Below are 19,454 nucleotides of genomic sequence, written 5' to 3' on the forward strand. Positions count from 1 at the left end.
TTATTATATCAAACCAACGATATATTTAACGAGTTGTGCGGGAACGAGTTGATAAATCTCTCTCTTGCGCTACATCTACGCTCGCGTTCCTTAAGTTTACAAGTTATACTTTCATACAGTATTTCATGCAAGGGTGCTCCGAAAGTCGTGCTCTCCACTTCGTCCGAATGGAGTAATTAAATTAAAGTCAACCGTAATAAAATAAACCTAAAGTTTATCGCGAAAAATCGAACGAAATGACGATACGTGAAAACGAAAAATGCTGCTTCTGATACAGACGCTTTGCATTTGCGAACTTTTCGAATGGAATACATTAAAAACATCATAAATGAGGGAAAGCGGCCTCGATGTCATTCGATTGTGCATCTTACGGGTTCGATTTACCCGCGTTTCGAATCACCCTCATGCGATGCGCGAAGCTCTTCTACCTCAGCCCTACGTCCCCCCCGTTAAGGGAAGCTGTGCTGCGTTTTGCAACTCTTGTGTTTTGCGAAACTATCACGCGCACGTCTATCACTTCTTTGAATTCTTTATCATAGCCGCCATGTCCCGCAGACTCTGCTCCAAGGTTTGCGCGAATTGCATCGCGCTGGTCCTACCGTCGCTGTGGAAGGCCGAGACCGAGAAGATGAAGCCGTTCTTCCTCACGTTGTAGGCGCACCCATAGCCGTCTGGCACCACCGGCCCGTATCCGACGATCACGTCGTTTTTCGTGGTAACCTGCGAGATAAATCTTACCTTCATTTCAAGCTTCACGCAGTTAAAATATAATATATGACGCCGAAAATGTATTATTCTTGTCCTTTTAATGACAGCTCGATTGCCACCGCTACTGAGCTAAAGAAGATGATGTGGTACATAGACGGAGACTTTCTTATGGAGAGGAACTTTCCACACTCAATTAACTCCTGTAGATATTGAATTTCACACCCAGAATTCGGGGTATTTAAAAAATATATATTAACCCCCCCTGGTGAAAATTTTTTTCTCTGAATTTTTCATATAATTTTTCAGAATCTTTATATAATTTTATGATTTTCTCATATTTTTTATACGAATTTTATACACTTCTCAGAAAATCTACATCTTTTCTCAGAATTTTCCATATATGTTAATCATGAAATATCGTAAGAGAGAGATTTCTAAGATTTTTTATAAGTATAATTTCTGATGAAATGTTATAAAAAATTTAAAAATATTTTTTACAAATTATGGGATGAGAAATCTCAGAATATTTCAGAATTCACATGTATGAAAAATTCTGAGAGAAGATGTGAACTTTCCGAATATTTCTGAGTATTTCTGAAAAATGTTCCAATTCGTATAAAAATTATAAGAAAAATTTTCACTAGGGAATTTTTGACAAATTTTAAAAAATTTTGAGTAACTTTTCAAACATTCAGAAAAGTCTCCGTCCTTGGTACGACAATAAAGTTCGGTGAATGTTATGAAAAAATAAACATTAATTAATATACAAATGACCTTTATTGTTCTTTAAAATAATTCTTCCTGGAGACAATATACTTCCGCGTGACAACAATAAGACTTAAGGCAATGTCGGAAAATAACTTTTCACAGAGTTTCCGCAAGCTTTACGAATGTTGTCAGAAGTGTATTTTGTCTTCAGGAGAGATTACTTTGAAGGACAAGAAATGTCATTCGTACATTAATGAAGTGATGTTTATTTTCTCATAATATTTATCGAACTTATTGCGATACCACGTATCTTCAAGCGTAAATTTTCTATAGCGTAAATTTCTTTTAGCGTAAATTGAGAATATAACTAATCGAAAGATAGATCTGAGCTTCGCAAAATGTATCCGCGAAGGAAGTATTCTACTGATAACTAGATATTAAACGTCACCTTGGAATAACATGCACGAGCGGATATATTTTTATTCTATGTTAATTAAGATCGTGTTTTCTTAAGATGTTAATCGTCTCCTCGATTATGTAACTTTTCTGAAACAAATTGATCGTATCGCGTCGACCTCGAGCTGTCCGAGTCGTTAAGTACCTTTATAAAATGTGCTTACGACATGATAGACCACTTTAACTAACAATCTTTATGGCATGCATCATATAGTAATCATTAATAATCAAGAGGCGAAACGTTCTCGTCGAAAAAATTTTTAAACTTCCGCGACTTGTCATCATTTTTTGGAGAAGCCAATAATTCTAAGTTTGTGCCATTTCACTTTACAATTATCATAAATACACACTTTTTGTTATAACAGAGAACTTACGAAATATGAATTCATGCATGGGCGTAATCAGAATTTCAATCAGAAGAAGACAGACATTTATATTCATACAAAACTATTATTAAAATATTTATTCTTTCAGTAGGGATCACCTCGCTTTTAATACCTCGTCTTCTATCTATTTATTTGTCAAAGAATTTTATGAATTTTAATTATTTTAATATGACGGCTTAAATTATTTTATATACTTGATTGGTAAAACTGCAATGTGGATAGGAGATTTGATTTATTATATCAATAAGCATTGAAGAGGACTCAAATCGAGATCGATACGAATGCGATATTGTATGTATAATTTGTACGTAATTATTAGCGAATATACACAAATAATTTACGCATTAATAACTGCATTAACCATACAGGCATTCTTTCTTTTATTTTTAAATACTTATACTTAAAGCTAGTCTTCGAAAATCTTCAGCGAACTTTCTTATTAATAATGCGTGAATTATGCATTGGTCAACGAATATTTAATTTTTCGTCGTAAAAATTATTTTCATAATTTATTTGTTTCTTCTTTCTAAAATTTAAGGGGAGGGGCAAGCGCTCCTCTACCCCCCTTTGCGTACGCCCATGCATTCACGGCTAATTGAAAGGCAACGATGTCACGAATTTGACGCCGATGATGAATTGACCTTGATCACTGACCTGTGACGTCGAGAGGGCGAAGTGATTAACGATTGCGTAAGCCTCGTCCGTGAAGATCTCTGGAATCGGCTCACCGACCTCCTTCGCCGCGTAACGCAGCCCCATCAGATGATTATCGATACCCTGACCATATATGTTGTCGTTCATCTCTTTCGTCTGTCTCTGCACCGCCAGATCGAACAGCTCCTTGATCCTTTCCGCCTGGGGAAGCGAGCCGGAAGCAACGTTCAATTGAGTCCAACGCGATGGATCATTCGAATCTTTTTTCGACGAAGATTTTCCCGACACATTATATCGAAGATCAATAAAGAGCTCGGAGAAATCACGAAGGAATCGGTACGCTTCATTAATTTTAACCAGGTAGGTTTGATACTCGATCTGTATATCTTAATGAATTTTAAATTAATCTTTCTGCATCTAATTATGCGAATTTGTACCGTAATTTCCTTTTCATGATATTCCGATTTTAATAAACAGTGAATTTCTTTTTTGCGATTATCATTTTGTGAAATAGACTTATTGTTTTTGAAACATGGAGGTGAGAAGCAACATCGAGCGTGAAGGTAATTGACGTTTATTAAATCAGCTCTCATGTATTAAATGAATAAGATTCGAAAAGTTGCAAATAAAACAAATAAAGAATGCTAAGCAGAAGATAAGTTAATATAATTTCCATAAAATGAAGAAAATAAGCTTGGCGGAGATTAACTCGTAAATTTTACAATTATTATCATAATAATTTTGAAGGAAATATAACCGCGAATTTTGAAGGAATATACCTTTGTAGAAAATTCAACTCACTATGAACAGGAAATGATGATGGAAGAAAAATGGAGCGGCTGAAACAACATCTCTGCTAAAAGGGAAACAACCGAGCACGATAAATGAGAAACAACAGCTCGTTGCCACAGTATTTTCCGAACAAGGGCGAATCGTGTGTAAGGGAAACAAACGGAATATCCCCGCGGAACTTGCCCGGGTGCCTCTCGAGGATCGTGCAAATACTCGATCGTGAAGGACGAATGAATTGTGCCGGCGGACCGGGACTAATTGATTGCCTTTTCTTCGGGGAGTTCCCTAGTTTTTCTTTCATCCGACCGTTGCTTAACTTACGGATCTTACATGACAAACTGTTTTTATAACTATTTTTATAACCGCCAACTATTTATTTTGGAGCACTTGCACTTTAAGAAAATATAAATGTAAAGAGAGACAGAAGTATAGCTTGGATATAATTTGAGAAGCATTATTCATATATAACGTAAATAAAAATCACATATAAATAACGTTGACATTCGTACATAGCGTTGTTACACACCGATGACTTTGTGCACCTTACAGATAAAGATCGGCTGAAGCATAGTGTATACATATAAGTAACGTAACGTACACCAATCAATCGTAATTGCAAAAATCACATAAGTGTAACGTCAATATAAAATTGTAATTGCAGAAATATCACATAAACGTACATGAATTATCTAATTGGGCGGCGAAAATATATTTAAAAAAACTGATATGATCTAATATAAATGAAAAAAAAAACATAATTTTTTATAATAGTGTAAGACAAGAGACACGTGTCTATAAATGAAAAAGAAACAGCGTAGATGTTATACCGAAACCTTTTCGTAGATAGCTGCATTTGGCAATGCAAATGGGCAATACGACCAACCACTCAGAAACTTGTCGTAACACTGCAAAAGATGCATCGTGATGTACATGAACGAAATTACTTCGAACACGCGATTGTACTTCACTACGAATTCGTTATTATTACGTAGCGAAAGTACTCGAGGCAAGATTTTTGAAAATAGCGTTTTCAACCGGCGATCCATCAAGTCGTGAAAATATTGTGAGTGCTCAATCATTCAACTATCCATTATTTTCAACATTAAATTTTCTTAAGATTAGCATATCCAGCAGAATATTACTAAGGTTTCGTTATCTTACGCAAATAAATTGTCTTAATCAAATTATCTGCAAATTATACCATAAATTATATCAAAGAACTTACGCAAAATAATCCGTACAAAATAAAATTTATTTGTATTTACAAAACAACGGCAAGGAGCGCTTAAAGAATTAAGGCATTGAGGCGAGATTGGAGGAAAGTAAAGTAAAACGCATTCCGCTCGACCTTGTCGCAGTTCTGTCGAGTGTACTCGAGCTGTGTGTGTTACACGACACGAGAATCGCATAGGAAAAATGCCAAGTTTCAGTTACACTGTAAATGGTGAACTGAACTCTTTTGGGGCTCCCGTCCATGGCGTTGTTCGGCTGATTCATCTGGCCGTGAGGATCGCCCTGGCACATAGCTTTCGCCCACGCCAGCGCTTCTGGACTGGCGGCTCGGATGCAGTCCACGCGACCCAATGCGAACCTCCGGATGCCGGCGCTTTCGTAAGTAGCCACCAGCCTCCCGTGAAGTCTGCGAACACCGCGAAATTATGAAATAGCAACGATTTGGGGTAATTTATCAATAATTTTTGTCTGTCATGGTCACTTCCTTCCACGTAACAATCAAAGGTTCAAATGACAGTTTTTCATGTAAGATTCTATTCCCGAATCTAATTTTTGCTATCAAATTTCACGTAGCTGTATTTTGAAACGACTAATACGGAAAGAACGGTTTACAGAAGTGTCTAAAAATTTAATTAAATACAAATCTGAAAGTAATTTTGTTGGACCATCAAAATAATTATGTAGAACTTAAATAATTGATAATAATATTGAAAAAAGTTTTGATATTCTACGATCAGTTTAAATGTCCTACATAATTATTCTGATAGTCCAAACGAAATCATTTTCAGATCTGTATCTAGCTAAATTTTTAGATACTTCAACAAAACCGTTCCGTGTACTTCAATAAGGTACATATACTGTATCTAGAACGAATATGGGAGAAGGCAATTTTTAAGATTTGGACATTAAAGAAGAATTCCTCTTCACTTCTAGTATATTTCACCTGAAATATGTAAGTTGGAGTGCTAATTGTATATACGCGTCCGGGCTGACTCTGCAGGACTTTATGAACTCCTTCGAGTAATCCTCGAACCACAGAATACAGAGGTCCAAATCTTCGACCAGACTGAAGGACAAAAAAAATATTATGAATGCAGATTTACAAATAGAATATCTTGCTTTCAAAGTTTTTTTTCCTTTAACAATTTTCGTAAGGATTGGATTTGCAGGTAGAAACGGAACAACAAGCTTTCCATATGATTTCTTTCTTTTTTCCAGAGTTACTTACGCGTCAAAGTTCATCATGGCTTCTCGGATGTCGTTCAGACTTTGCTCGGTGAGGCACCACTCTAGCTTTTCGGGTGCCGGCAGATGCGAGGGTACCAAATTTTCATCCGGCGGCGACATAGAATCCACTTTCTCCGTTATATCCTCGAATGCATTGAAAACGGCCGGTGCTTCGCCAGCGGAATGTTCATACGTCAATCCCCACATTCCGTCCTACGTTAAGTGTTATACAAAACGATCATTGATAAAAAATGTAGCAGGACATGGTCCTGGGCCAAAATCTGAGTAAAGTGCAAAAAACAAAAAAAATTGAATAATTTTGCTTTTTTTCGTATCGAGAAGTGACAGTTTGTTTTAAATATCAGAACGATCACGGATAAAAAAAAATAACGTTTCATGGAAGGTAATATTTGATCAAGAATTCGTGTAAAAAATACATGAAAAAATTTAATAGAAATCTGCTCCGTTCCATTTCGCAAGTCTTTTTTTAAAACGATATAAATTATATATCATGTAATAAAACTATTGATATTTGAACGTGAATAAATTAAGTTATAGTTGGATGCCCTATAAATGATAATTACATGTTCAATCTCAAGAAAATTAAAAAAGAATATTAATGGAAAAATTATCTGATAAACATGGATAATACAGAAATATGCGCAAAAAATATTATATATACTAAATAATTAACATTCGTAAGTTATTCGTTATTTGCCGTAATTGTTACAAAACTAATTATATATGATCGTTTGCCTATATTAACGTATTATTATCGCGCATTAATAATTAATGTGAATGGCTAAAAAAGAGGAAACGATCGATCAAACAATCTCGTTCATTAAGGCAATATGATTAATAAATAGAAACGTAGAGATATCCTCATCGCGAAAGATTAATTAACCAATCAATCGTAAATGAAACACGACAGGGAGGTAGAGATCGAATGCGCGCGGGACCATTTTTATCATCCGTGGAAATATTCCGACAGGAAGAAGTTAGACAACACATTCCGTCGTGTGGCATATGAAAGCAACGTTACCACAACGTCGCGGGTTCACGAACGATGATTTCGCCCGTGAACCCTGACACCAATCAAATCGAAGAGTCATCTTGGAAGCGGTGAAAGTGATAAGTTCAATTCGGCCGAGCGCATCCGCAGAAAAAAACGTTCCATCACGAATTGTTGCCTGTTAGGAGAGTTTCTCAGGAAACGCTAGAAGTATCATTTGGTATCGCGTGTGCGTTTTCTCAATTTATGGGAATAATAGAGAACTCTATTAAATGTCTCTAATTGCGCCAAGCACGTTCGGGTTTCGATCAGATTACAATAAAAAATCAATTCCATTTACTTCACTTCAAATTTGAATATCGGATGCTAAATTAAATTTCGAATCGATCTCAAATATTTACATATCCAATTCGCTTACATCTTGAAAACTTTTATTGGCTTTCACAGCGATTCTAAAATAGATGAAGTCATCTCGTTTCATTTCGAAACAGAAAATATGATGATCGAAATATTATGTAATATATTTATTGTGCAATAAAAACGAAACGTGAGCGTATTTACGAGTATCGTGGATCGACTGTCGACGTGTAGTAATTAATGTATGTCCGTTAAACATACTTTGCCAAGGATAGCGTGGAAAGTTTTGTCGAACCAGCGATTCGCGCCCAAGTGCCGGGACCCTCCGCCGTGGAGAGCGTGATGAAGCACGTTCGCGTAATCTCGATCGCCAATCCATCGGTCCTCCTTCTTCATAGGATTGTTAAATGTAGTAGGCAGCACGTCGTCGTCGATGCAAACGACGCAGAGACAACGCTCCAACAGCTCCAGATTGTGACGATTGCGCTCATCTGGAAGCCGTTTTGCAGTCTCGTTAATTCAAACGACAATCCAGCTTCGATGTAACAATTTTTGTGAATCGCAGCAAAAATGTATTAGGGATTATAGTAACGCCGTTCTTATTGTTACTTTTTATAATAACAGTTTAATAATGAAATTGCAATTTTTTATGACAGTAACGATAACTAACTAAAAACTAAGATTGGGAAAAATTCATTTTTAAAAGTTACTTGTCACCATCATGTGTTGTTTAGTAAAAAAAAAGTAACTTATTACTTGTAACCGAGTTAAAGTAAAAGTAACAAGTCGATATGTTACAAATAATGAGTTATTTTTTCCAATAAATGACGTATAATGGTGACAAATTATTTTTCAGAAGTTATTGTAGAAAGTAACGGTAAAAGTAACGTTCCCATCTCTGGATCAACATGTTAAATTTACTGCCTATATTATGGTCTTATATCTCTACTGTGATTAGCTTTATTACTTGTGTTTTATTGTTTAAGTTTTTTGTGTCCTGTGACCCATAATAATACGAAAATAAATATTACGAAATATATTTAAATATAATATTACGAAATAATACAAAAATAAATAATGAGGAGCGATAATGAAGAATCTGCAATAATAATGGAAATCAAATGGAAAATATTAGAAAATTTGCATTACCTGCAGTGAAAAGTTAAAAATATTCATTGTTTTTTTTTCGCAGCGGTTTAAAAACAGGTCGTCTCTTTTCATTTCGAAGCGTGGAAAAAGATAAGCAATTTATGTAATATAAGTTTTAAGTAGCTTTGTTGTACAAGACTTACGCCGTAAATACGAAACTGGAACGCATTTACGAGACGAGATCTATTAGAACGAGACGTCGCCGGGAGCTTGCTATTTTAGAGTTACAATCTCTCCGTTGTCTTCACGACGCTAACGAACGCGGGTCGCCGTTAGCTCGTTAGTGTCGACCGTTTATTCGATTTGTAGGCGTAGGTTCTCGTTGAGCAAGGTCGGGTTAGGGAGTTAATAGGAATATTGCGAATATTGGCGAAGCGGTGAACGCGAGTGAATAATTATGGCGAGGGCACGTGGCGACGAGGGTCGTCCAAAGACACGGGCGAGCTACTTTTTGGGTAACCAGATTATTACATTTCTTTCTCTTTCTCTGTCTCTCAATAATAAAATAAAAACCGCAGAGAAAGGATTTTGTCCAAGTATTTAAACATTTAAGTAGATACAGATATAAAAATTTGTTTTTTGCATCAAAATAATTATGTAGAAAACTCAAGAACGATAAGTTGCAAAAAGTCATGACATTCTCTAACAATCAGCTTGAACGTCCTATATAATTATTTTAATAGTCCAACAAAATTATTTTCTACATTCAGTTAAAATTTAATGTACTTCAGTAAAACAATTTTTCCCATAATTGAAAAGCTTCATGAATAAATCATTTAACTGACAACATACAACATTACGAAGCATGAAATTTATTTTACACGTGACACATGTCACATGCAAAATTTCGCATATTTAGAAACAAAATGAACAAAATCAATTATGATAATAAGCGATATAATTATTTTAATGATTCTGAAAGAGTAGCTGTTGTAATGTTTTGCATCACATGAAGCTGAACTAATTGTGTTTTTATTCGTTCCAAGAAACTGAACATTACACGCGTTATGGATCAATAAAGTTTTTTATCTCCTTTCCAGGTCCTATAAAAACGATATTAACAATGCTGCTCGAAGAAGCTCGACATAATGACGACAAAAAAAGACCTTAGATTCTGCTTTAAAAGAATTATGAGCTTTCTCTAATTAAATCGCTTCGATGCTTATTAATCTACCTTTAATCATGAAAGCTTAAAAAAAAGTCGACAATTTTTTTTTTACAACCGCGCTGCTCTTTTTCTGAAAGAAAAATTCGCAGCGTGAGAGCCACTGAATTAAGAGCTTAAAGCACGATGTTCTCTTCGTAAATGGAATGCTTATACTCAGTGGACACCTTTAATCGTGTCATACGTACTTTTTATCAGCTCCTCCCGCGCCTTCGCCCAGGCTGGTCGTTTTGTGGTCGTGAGAATTCCGACTGGCGGAGTTCTAGGATCAGCTTTGGTTTCCATGATCCTTAATAACTGTTGGACCAATTCTATTTCCGTGATTCGACCTCGATCCGATGCCCTCACCGGCACGCTGTAAAACTGCGAGAGAACAATTAAACAAAGATCTCATGACAACATCTGTAAAATATCTCGATCTTCTCTGGACACCACATCGTTCAATAAAATATTTTTGATAGTTTAACAAATTAATTGAAGTTTCAGAAATAATAAAACAAAATTAATCTACATATAATTTAATTGATGAATAAATCCTGAAACACGAATGAAATCCTTTGAAATACATTAAAGAGCGAAATGTAGAAATGTACAGAAATTATCGTCGTAATCATTTCCTATCAATGTGATAATATCCATCTCTGAATCTCACCTGATTATGATGCGCGACGATAATGTGGTCGCCGGAGGATGCTCTATCCAGGATAATTTGCTCGTCGTTGTTTACACCGGGTCGTCGATAAATCCGGAATATTTGGTAATGCTGCGCCATGCAGAGCGGTTGCATGGTCTTGCTATCCTTGGATTTCACACGTTCAACCTCCAATCCGGATCTATTCAAATCCAGAGCTTATTCTTTCTCTCTCTCTCTCTCTCTCTCTCTCTCTCTCTCTCTCTCAATAAGTCGTATCTGCGCGCATTTTATTTGTTACGAACGAGTTAAAGCTTACAGACACAGCCCGTATAAATTAATATCCTTGAGTAACAGAAGTATACAAGCTCATAAATATTTGCTGATTTTGAGATTTTTTTAAGTTATTGCAATATCGAGAAAATCTGCAAATTTCCACCTAATTCATATTAATTTATGCAACCGCATCAATTTATCATATTAATTTATTCAATTAGTTTATTTATTCAAGATTTTATAAAAATTTTATAGAAAAAAAATTAACTTGTGAGAAATAAAAAAGTAGAAGTAGAATCGACTTCCTGTTGACTTCTTCGTTCTCGCCTTTCAGATCTCTCCTCGTTTTATTTCAAAGAAACGCGAGACAAGATGAGCTACGTTTGCAGTTAAGAAAACCTAGAGACGGGCCTCCCTTCGCGAATTTGCGTTAGTTTTTGAAAGAAAGGAACACTCTCCTCTCCCGCAGTGCCGGCTTCTTCTCGTCCGGATGCAGGATTCTGAGGATCCTTTGAGCTCGCGGAAACGTCCGCTCATTCTCTCTCGCGGGTCCCTTTCCTCTTTATGTTCGCTTTCTATGGATCTTACGGCCCGGATTTCCTCGCAGACGTACGCCCTCTCTAAATTGATTTCAGCGCGGCTTCTTTTTGTCCTCGATCAAGACGACGAGATCAGCACGTCGGCTCGTCGCGTCTTTCCCTCGATTATTAGCGAATTTGCGCTCTTCAATCTCAACGGTTGCTCCAAAATGCGCGTTCAAAATAAAGGGCAAATTGTATGCAATAAACCCACGGAAAGAATATTGTTGAAGCATTTAAAATTTAATCCCATATAGATCTGAAAATATTTATATTAGGCTATAAAAATTATTATGTACAAAGCCGTGATCAGACTAGAGATTAAGATTGAGATTAAATTGGAATTTCATCAATCAAAGCAAAATTCACTAAACTTGAGATTAGTTTCCTTTCTTCTGTTTAATTAAGTTCCAATCCAATTTTAATCTCTAGTCTGGTCAAGTTTAACACTCTTCGTATAGAAATTTTTCAAAATCTTCTCAAATACATCTTAGATTCTGATTAGAATGCTCAAATAGATAAATTGTATCAATTAGGAAATCTATTTTCATCCCAAATTTGGGTTTTATGTTTAGAATCGAAACAGAAACAATATAGAAATTTTCACATTTCCTTTTTTTCACGAAAATTGTGTTATTTTTATATGGAAATAAAATGGGAAATCTATATTTATTCCAAGTAGGTAAATCGCACTGCGATACGAATTAGGAAATCTACTTTTATCCCAAACATAATGAATAATGCTGTAAAAAGTATTTTTGATATTTCAGCAACCAGTTTGAGCATTCTACATAATTATTTAGATGGTCTAACAAAATTCATTTTAAATCTGTAAAAATTTATTTTTAGATACTTCAACAAAACAATTCTTTCCGTGCGATGCTCGCATAGAAATGATCGTAAAAGTCGACGAAACTTCTACACCCGAGTTTAATGGTATTGAAATATTCGATACGTCCTCTGCTGCATTGAGCGACGGAAACCTTGCGACTTATGATTGAATACGATTCACATTCCGGATTATCATATAGAATGAATGAGCAAGATTGCAGAAAATTGCAAAACGCTATCTCACCTGTCCAGCAATTCCTGATAATTAAGCAGCTCGGTGAGAAATCGCGCGAGGAATACTGCGGCTTCCTGCTGGTTCGCAAATCTTTTCGGTTTCGCAGCCAAGCCGGGATTGCTGTTAATTGGCAGGGCCAGTGGGACGGACATGTACATGTCATTTAGCCACCATTCTGTCGCCTACAAACGGAATTAATATATCATTAAATAAATAGATAATTTAATAACCACACGTTTTTGTATGCAATTAGAGAGTTACAAATTGTTATTAATTATTAATCATTATTACAGTTAAGTGTGGTCGTTGTTGATTATTAGGTGTACAGTTAAATGCAAAATCATTCAGCAATGCAGATTGCGATTAAAAATTACGTAGGTTTATGCGATTCAATGATGGAGAACGACGGGCCGATGATCGTTACGTCATAATACGTGAGAAGCGTTATCATCGTGAGATTGCATAATAATAATTATGCTAATTACTCGAGATGACGTCGCGCAGCCTTGCGTGAAAGTATACCCGGAAGACTGCCACATGAAAAATAAAATATATTGGCGAAAAGAGATTCTCGAGGGAAGTTACAACCGAGAGCGCACCGGTAGTTGCGAGCGTGATTATTTTGCGAAGCAATGATTTGCGAGAAGACACTAATGTGTAGTCAGGAATGCTTCAAACTTCCCGGAAAGAAATCATTCGCGACCAATTAGGTATTATCGTGCGTGATTCGTTTATAGAGTCGATAAGCAGCTAATGATAATAGTTGCTTTCCATTTATATCAAAACTCAGATATTTCTCATTTGTGACGTCATAACGCAGTTGAATGCACGTTCCTTTTCATTCTGACAAGTGAGATGCAACTGAATTTTTTACCTACAATCTGCACAAGCTCGAAGCCATGTGCTTTACTGAGTATTATTAACTCACGTTAAAAGTGAAATTATAAACACGTGTTGTTACACGAACTTTGTCACCAAAGTAAGCAAGTAGTATAAAAACATAACTTTAGACTTTACTCAGTATCACTTGTGCGAAAATGGAAAGCAACTAATACTATCCAGCATGTCTCGAAAGCAGGAAAGTCTCGTAGATGCGTATTGAAACGCACTCGGACGTTTCTTCCGTCGTAAATTATATTGTCGTACCCGGCATGAGATTTAATTTTATTGTCAGTTTAACCATCACTTTCTTGTCGTTTTAATCGCGCATAATTTTATTGCGTAATTCAACGTCGCTCCAACGTGTCGCGATATCGTTTTTGACGCTCGACAATCGGGGATCAGCCCCGTACGTCATTAAATGCGGATTAAACAATCGAGTTTTGCCGCCGACTTTCGTTTTCGCGCGCGTCGCGTGATAAAATCACTCGTGCTAAAAGAGGGAATGGCACAATTGCTGTTAAACTTAAAATACGTAGTTTAGAAGTCCTTTTAAATTGCTTTTTAAAGTAGTGTCTCGATATGTCGAGCAGTTTTTTGGATTAATCCATTTTTGCCAATATAATACATATAATTACAAATATAATAAATACAAGTATAATTAGCTTTAATTTCCGTTTAACTTATTTTTATTTTTTTCTGTTGTAACAATTAAAAAAAGGTAAAAAAACTGTTAAATCAAAATTAAAGTTCATCTACAAAAAATAGTAAAAATGGATTTAAATGCAACAAAGATTTCCAGAATTAATTAATTAATGTAAATGCTAAAAAAATCTTCAGAAATATTAAAATTTTATAAAATTACTTCCAATTTTTTACAACTTTTTTAATTTATTTTGGAATCCAACTATTGAAAACACTTTAATAATTTATTGGAATTTTCGGAATATATAATTCTTTAAAGTTTTTTTCTTTAATTTAATCATTAACCACATGTTTAATAATTTACTAATAATTAACTAGTTTCAAATACTAATTGATAATTAATCATTTAACGTACGTATATGGATATACAATTAAAACGACTGAATTTTACCATTCGTTCATGTTTCATGATGTTTGAGGTATGTATTTTCTATATTTATTTTACAACCTGTTTGAAAGAGGCATCAACGTTGCGGACTTTCTCGCAAACATAACGAGACAGTCAAGACGATGCAATGAATATGTTTTGTCATGTCAAAGAAAATATTTTCCCTGATACTTGTCTCTCCCAAGAAACTCATAATAAGATAAACGTCCCAGTGTTCGGATATGTATCTATGTCCGGACATTTACACAAAATTTATTATTATTAATCTCAAATGCTTTTTTTATTACAGTATTATAATTTAATTGCATTTAAAGATTACAATTAAATTATAATATTACGTTTTAAAAAGCGTATTTGAGACTAATATTAACTTAAATAAATAAAGTGTTATGTAAATGGACATAGATTATGTCCGGACATGTCCAGTCACTGGGATTGGACCAGTACCTATGTTCAGACAGTTACACAAAATTTTATTTATTTATATTAATATTAATCTCAAATGCTTTTTTTACCTTAAAGATCAATTTGAATTAGTTGTCTTTTGTCATTAAACATCTATTTATATTATTATTTTCCGTCAGCATATTAATTTTCCAATTGCGGTCGAACACTGGAACAATTATGTTTCAGTGTCCGACCGGCTTGTCCGGCCACTGGTGCATTGACGCATTCTATTATTTATTTAAATATTTTAATTAATAATTGTTATAAGTGGGTTCAAATAATTTTTCCTTGCTTAAATGCTTAAGGGAGTCTTGAGTTTTCAAATGAATACAAATATTTATATTAAAAACCTTTTTGATATTATAAATTGTATTATTTATGAGAACCTAACGCTTAAACGTCCAGCTATTGGGACATTTACTTTAAAAAACATATCTTCCGTTTATTCGCAAAAAAATGAGTGCTTTCTAGCAATAGGCACAGTATAACACAATGTAACACAGTGATCATTAAATTTCATCTCTGTTTAACGTTAACAAACAATAAGGATGTAATAACACACTGTGTTATACTGTGTCATCTTTATAACACAGTGTAGGTCTGTTTTTTATTCTCGCGCTCTCTGAACTGATGCACACGGTGCAATAAGTTGAAGTGAAACAAATATACGTTGTTTCGTTTCAAGTTACTGCACCGTACAGTGCCGTGCACCAGTTCAGAGAGTGAAAGGGCCACCACACACAAAATGACATAAGCATAGCATAAGGCCGCTGGACCAATAAACATCTTATACAAATCAATATGGCGTCTTTATATTAGATGCTTATTGGTTTAGCAAACTCACGCTATGGTTATATAGCTTATGTCATTTTGTGTGTGGTGGCCTAAAAAATAAAAAACAGATCTTGTATCTTTTGTTGAAATGCACCCAAAATCTATTCGCAACATCAACGTTCCGCGGACACCCGCGTTAATGTTTTATCATTACGATCGTATTTAACCCTTCATGGTCACACTTCTTAAAAGTTCTGTAATTGTCACACCGGAGTTAAAATGATCCCAGAGCGCATTTAACCGATTGCCGTATTCACTTTTCGATCCATGAAGTAAAAAAAATTACTAGTTAAATACACTCTCTGGGGTCACTTTGACCCCAGTGTGACCACGAAGGGTTAACGTCACGATATATATATATATATGCTGCAATTTTATGATATTTTAAATAATTACTTTGTAATCTACGCGTTCTCGATTCGACCAACTTTCCTGTGTGGTATATCTTTCAAAAATATTTCTTTCGTCAAACCAATTGCTGACGTATTCAGTCATGGTGGAAGTAATATTGTATTCAGTATCAGGTGGTTGCAAAGAGAGACGATCCTCGATAGACCTTCACCGATGGAAAATCAACTTCAAATTGACCAAATAGTCAAAAGCGGTTCAGCGATTATTCGCTACGGATATGATCGAACTAGCGACTTTAATCTCATCCTCGGAGCCGGGTAATCCCGCACGCGCGGCCGTAATCGTATCATCCCCCTGAGAAGCGGGACCTCTTCTTTCTCCACGCGATTCTAGGTCAGTGTGACGAGCCGCGTGTCACAGCTCGCGTGCATGCATGTTTCACGAGATCCGTCTCCACGTCAATACGACGTATCGCGGCTCCGCTTTCGAATCGCCTATAGATAGAACTTACGAGCTCGAGCTTGCGGCGTATTCGCAGAAAAAAGGGCTATATTTGACCGGGGAATGACACCGTTTCGACATCGCAACGGGGATGTCGGTGGAGCACTTGTGTTCTTTTTTTAGATCGCTAATATATAGTTTCGGCGACGCGACGAACAAAGGATCGCGCACGAGAGAGACTTTGTCGGTTTTATTATTTTTTTCCGGACCGAATGTAGATCCTCCCGACTGAATTTACAGTCGGGATTTTCCTACCGTAAATTTAATGACAGATCTGATCGAATTTTCTGTCCACGAATGACAGAAATCGACGAGAGTTACGCGAATTAAATTACAGAGAGATTTTACGAGGATACGAGGATATTCATTATCTAAATAAAATAAAATTTCCTTAAAAACAATTTCGTTCATTCTGTTGTTCATTTTATTTCTTAATCAATATATAACAATCGTTACACGCAATAATAAAATCTCCTTTGTTAGATTTTAATTTAACAGAACTCGAAATTTAATATTGATTTAATTGAAATCTAATTTGAAGCCACACTGTAAATAAAAGAATTGCAACTAATTCTTTATCACATCTTCGCCAAGAAAGTTTCTTATTTATGTTACGATATTTTTTCTAAAAAGATTTTATTTTATTTTATTTTTCTCCTCTGTAAATATTGCTTATATCTATTACACTAATTATTGAGCCAAATTTAATACATTTTCTTGACTTAAATTGTTTAACTCCATTGCTTTAATCAAATTGATGAATTGGATAGTGCAGTGGCGACCTATAAAAATGATTAAAAATAACTTCAATTATGTGTGTGGATAATTTGATATCAAATTTAATCGTGTGGTTCATTTTGTCTATTCCCGATCGCTATTATCGAACGCTGTTCTTTGGCTTGGATGCTAAAGTCACTAGATCTATAAAGTACCGCAAACTCGCATCCATTTCGACGCAAAACGCGGCCATTTCGAATTTATGCGTTTGTATATACGTATTTATTTGGGAAAATGAAGCCGTCAAGTACGTAAATCAGTGTTTTTGAATTGTAATTAGTTTACTTATGACAAAAAATATGTATGAATGCTTAATTTACGTGATCTTTAATTTAATACGGGTTTATTTGTTGTAGAAGTTTAGTGCATGAAAGTGCACGAAGGGACATATAAGTACAGTTTAAAAGATGAACCACCCTTGCTTGGAATCGTGTACTATGTGCACTTCGGCCATTTTGACGCAACATTTCGGAAATCAATTGCGTTAGAAATCTAGTGACTTTATTGGATGCAGGTCTCTGCTGCGAATCCGGATTACGCAAAGACAAACCGAGTTGCAGGTCGAGTGCAACGCGTTCGCGGCAGACGCGAATCAGTTCATCGTAACGAGGGGTCGAACTCGGGAGCTCGTCGCACTCAGCACGTGGACAAGACTTATCCGACCAGCAACAGCCGATCGCTTTGACTGCCGACAGTGATGCTGGACGGTTCCTTTAGGCACGAACGAATATGTTTCGACAACACGTTACGCCATGGATGCGGATGCGCACGTGCAATGTGCTACGCAATAACGTATGCATGCGACGAGCGAAACTGTCGGATTGTATTTGTTATTGAGCATTAGATAGTGTGGGAATAGAATTCCGGTCTCAAGATTGAACGGCTTCTGTCAACTTCTGCTTGGAGGCCGGTTTAACGAGCGTTCACCTCCCTTAAATCGCGCAATTGAAACACGTTAGTTGACTCGCGTGTAACGACACAGTACTGTTTAACTAATTATCCCGATGCGACGCCGCAGCCGGGTGTTTCAAAAAGACACTCGTGGCGTTATTAACGTCTTGCGTCACCCGGGTTCACGTTTGTGCACGCGCGTCATGCACGCACGCGTAATTGGTGCTCCCGCAAGGATACGCATGGGGTACTAAGTATCCCATTGACGTGATGAAGTCTGCGAGCCATTCGACGATAGCGATCGTTCACACGTCTCGGAGATCTGTGAAAGTAGAGTCGGCAGCATCCGTCCGCAATCCCTCGCAATCACGCGAACAATTACCAGATGCTTAAGTAATTGCAGTTGTTACCTTGTGAGCACACTAATGTTCACGTTTTCTAATTAAAGATCCCGTATATTAGGCTGATATGTCCTGCATAACGGAGCACGTGAATTTAACACACTGCGTTTAGTAATAGAATATTCATGACGTTACCTCTTCGAAAAAAGTTATACTTCTATTAATAATGCCGAAAGGCGCGAGTAAAGAACTCCGCATACTTCACGTTGGAAAATTTGTGTTAAATTAACTTTTCACGTGTCCCAAGCGATTCATTCTAATTTATGTGTTAACAAGATGAATATATATATATATATATATGTTAAAACAAATATTATTTTTAAAAAATTACAAAAAGGACCATTAAAAACCTATTAGTTTATCTCTTTTAGACTAGATACTCTTAAATTTTAAATTGTTTTGTTAAGACGATTCGAAAGAAAGCTGAAAGGTTGTAGGAAGGGTCTAAAAAAATACGACAAAAATTAATGCTCTTATGTAGAAAAAACACAACTTCCGTAAAATACACAATTTTGATCCTATTGAGATTTTTTATCAGCATCATAAAAGTAATCACATATAAAAAAATTTAGCCAATATGACAGAAGCCGGTTTCCTCATAAGAAGATAGGATCCTTTTAAATGCGAATAAATGTGAACGGTTAGATGAAGAAAAGACGTCCTTCGGAAAGAAAGATAGCTAAAGGAGAATTTCATTCTTCGATTAATTTCACGACTCCTGCATATGTCGGTGGAGAAAGAAACTTCCAGGATCAGTCAATGACACGACCGACGCGGTCTCGACTTGGATGCTGCGAGATGGATGTTTGCGAAACCGATGTTCGGTGTTCCGCGATGTGCGCCGTTCTCCGCGGATTAATGAGGTACTGGTGCACGTGATCG

At 35.9% G+C, this 19,454-nt stretch overlaps 1 protein-coding gene across 1 annotated transcript in view; it reads right to left on the minus strand.

The window, feature by feature from the left end:
* Nucleotides 1-513: 513 nt before the first annotated feature.
* The window catches only part of ChAT (Choline acetyltransferase), a 36,388-nt gene continuing 17,447 nt past the window's right edge, over nt 514-19,454 (minus strand). Inside the window, exons 2-10 of the mRNA XM_018461725.1 lie at nt 12,408-12,580; nt 10,500-10,680; nt 10,036-10,210; nt 7,795-8,024; nt 6,166-6,377; nt 5,881-6,003; nt 5,139-5,343; nt 2,913-3,113; nt 514-720 (exon numbers count right to left, since the gene is read on the minus strand). Coding sequence (XP_018317227.1) covers nt 514-720; nt 2,913-3,113; nt 5,139-5,343; nt 5,881-6,003; nt 6,166-6,377; nt 7,795-8,024; nt 10,036-10,210; nt 10,500-10,680; nt 12,408-12,556 — 1,683 coding nt within the window. The 5' untranslated portion in view covers nt 12,557-12,580. The remainder of the gene's footprint in view (nt 721-2,912; nt 3,114-5,138; nt 5,344-5,880; nt 6,004-6,165; nt 6,378-7,794; nt 8,025-10,035; nt 10,211-10,499; nt 10,681-12,407; nt 12,581-19,454) is intronic.

Source organism: Mycetomoellerius zeteki, unplaced genomic scaffold (assembly GCF_001594055.1).
Source record: "Mycetomoellerius zeteki isolate Tzet28-1 unplaced genomic scaffold, Tzet1.0 scaffold126, whole genome shotgun sequence".
NCBI classification, from domain to species: domain Eukaryota; kingdom Metazoa; phylum Arthropoda; class Insecta; order Hymenoptera; family Formicidae; genus Mycetomoellerius; species Mycetomoellerius zeteki.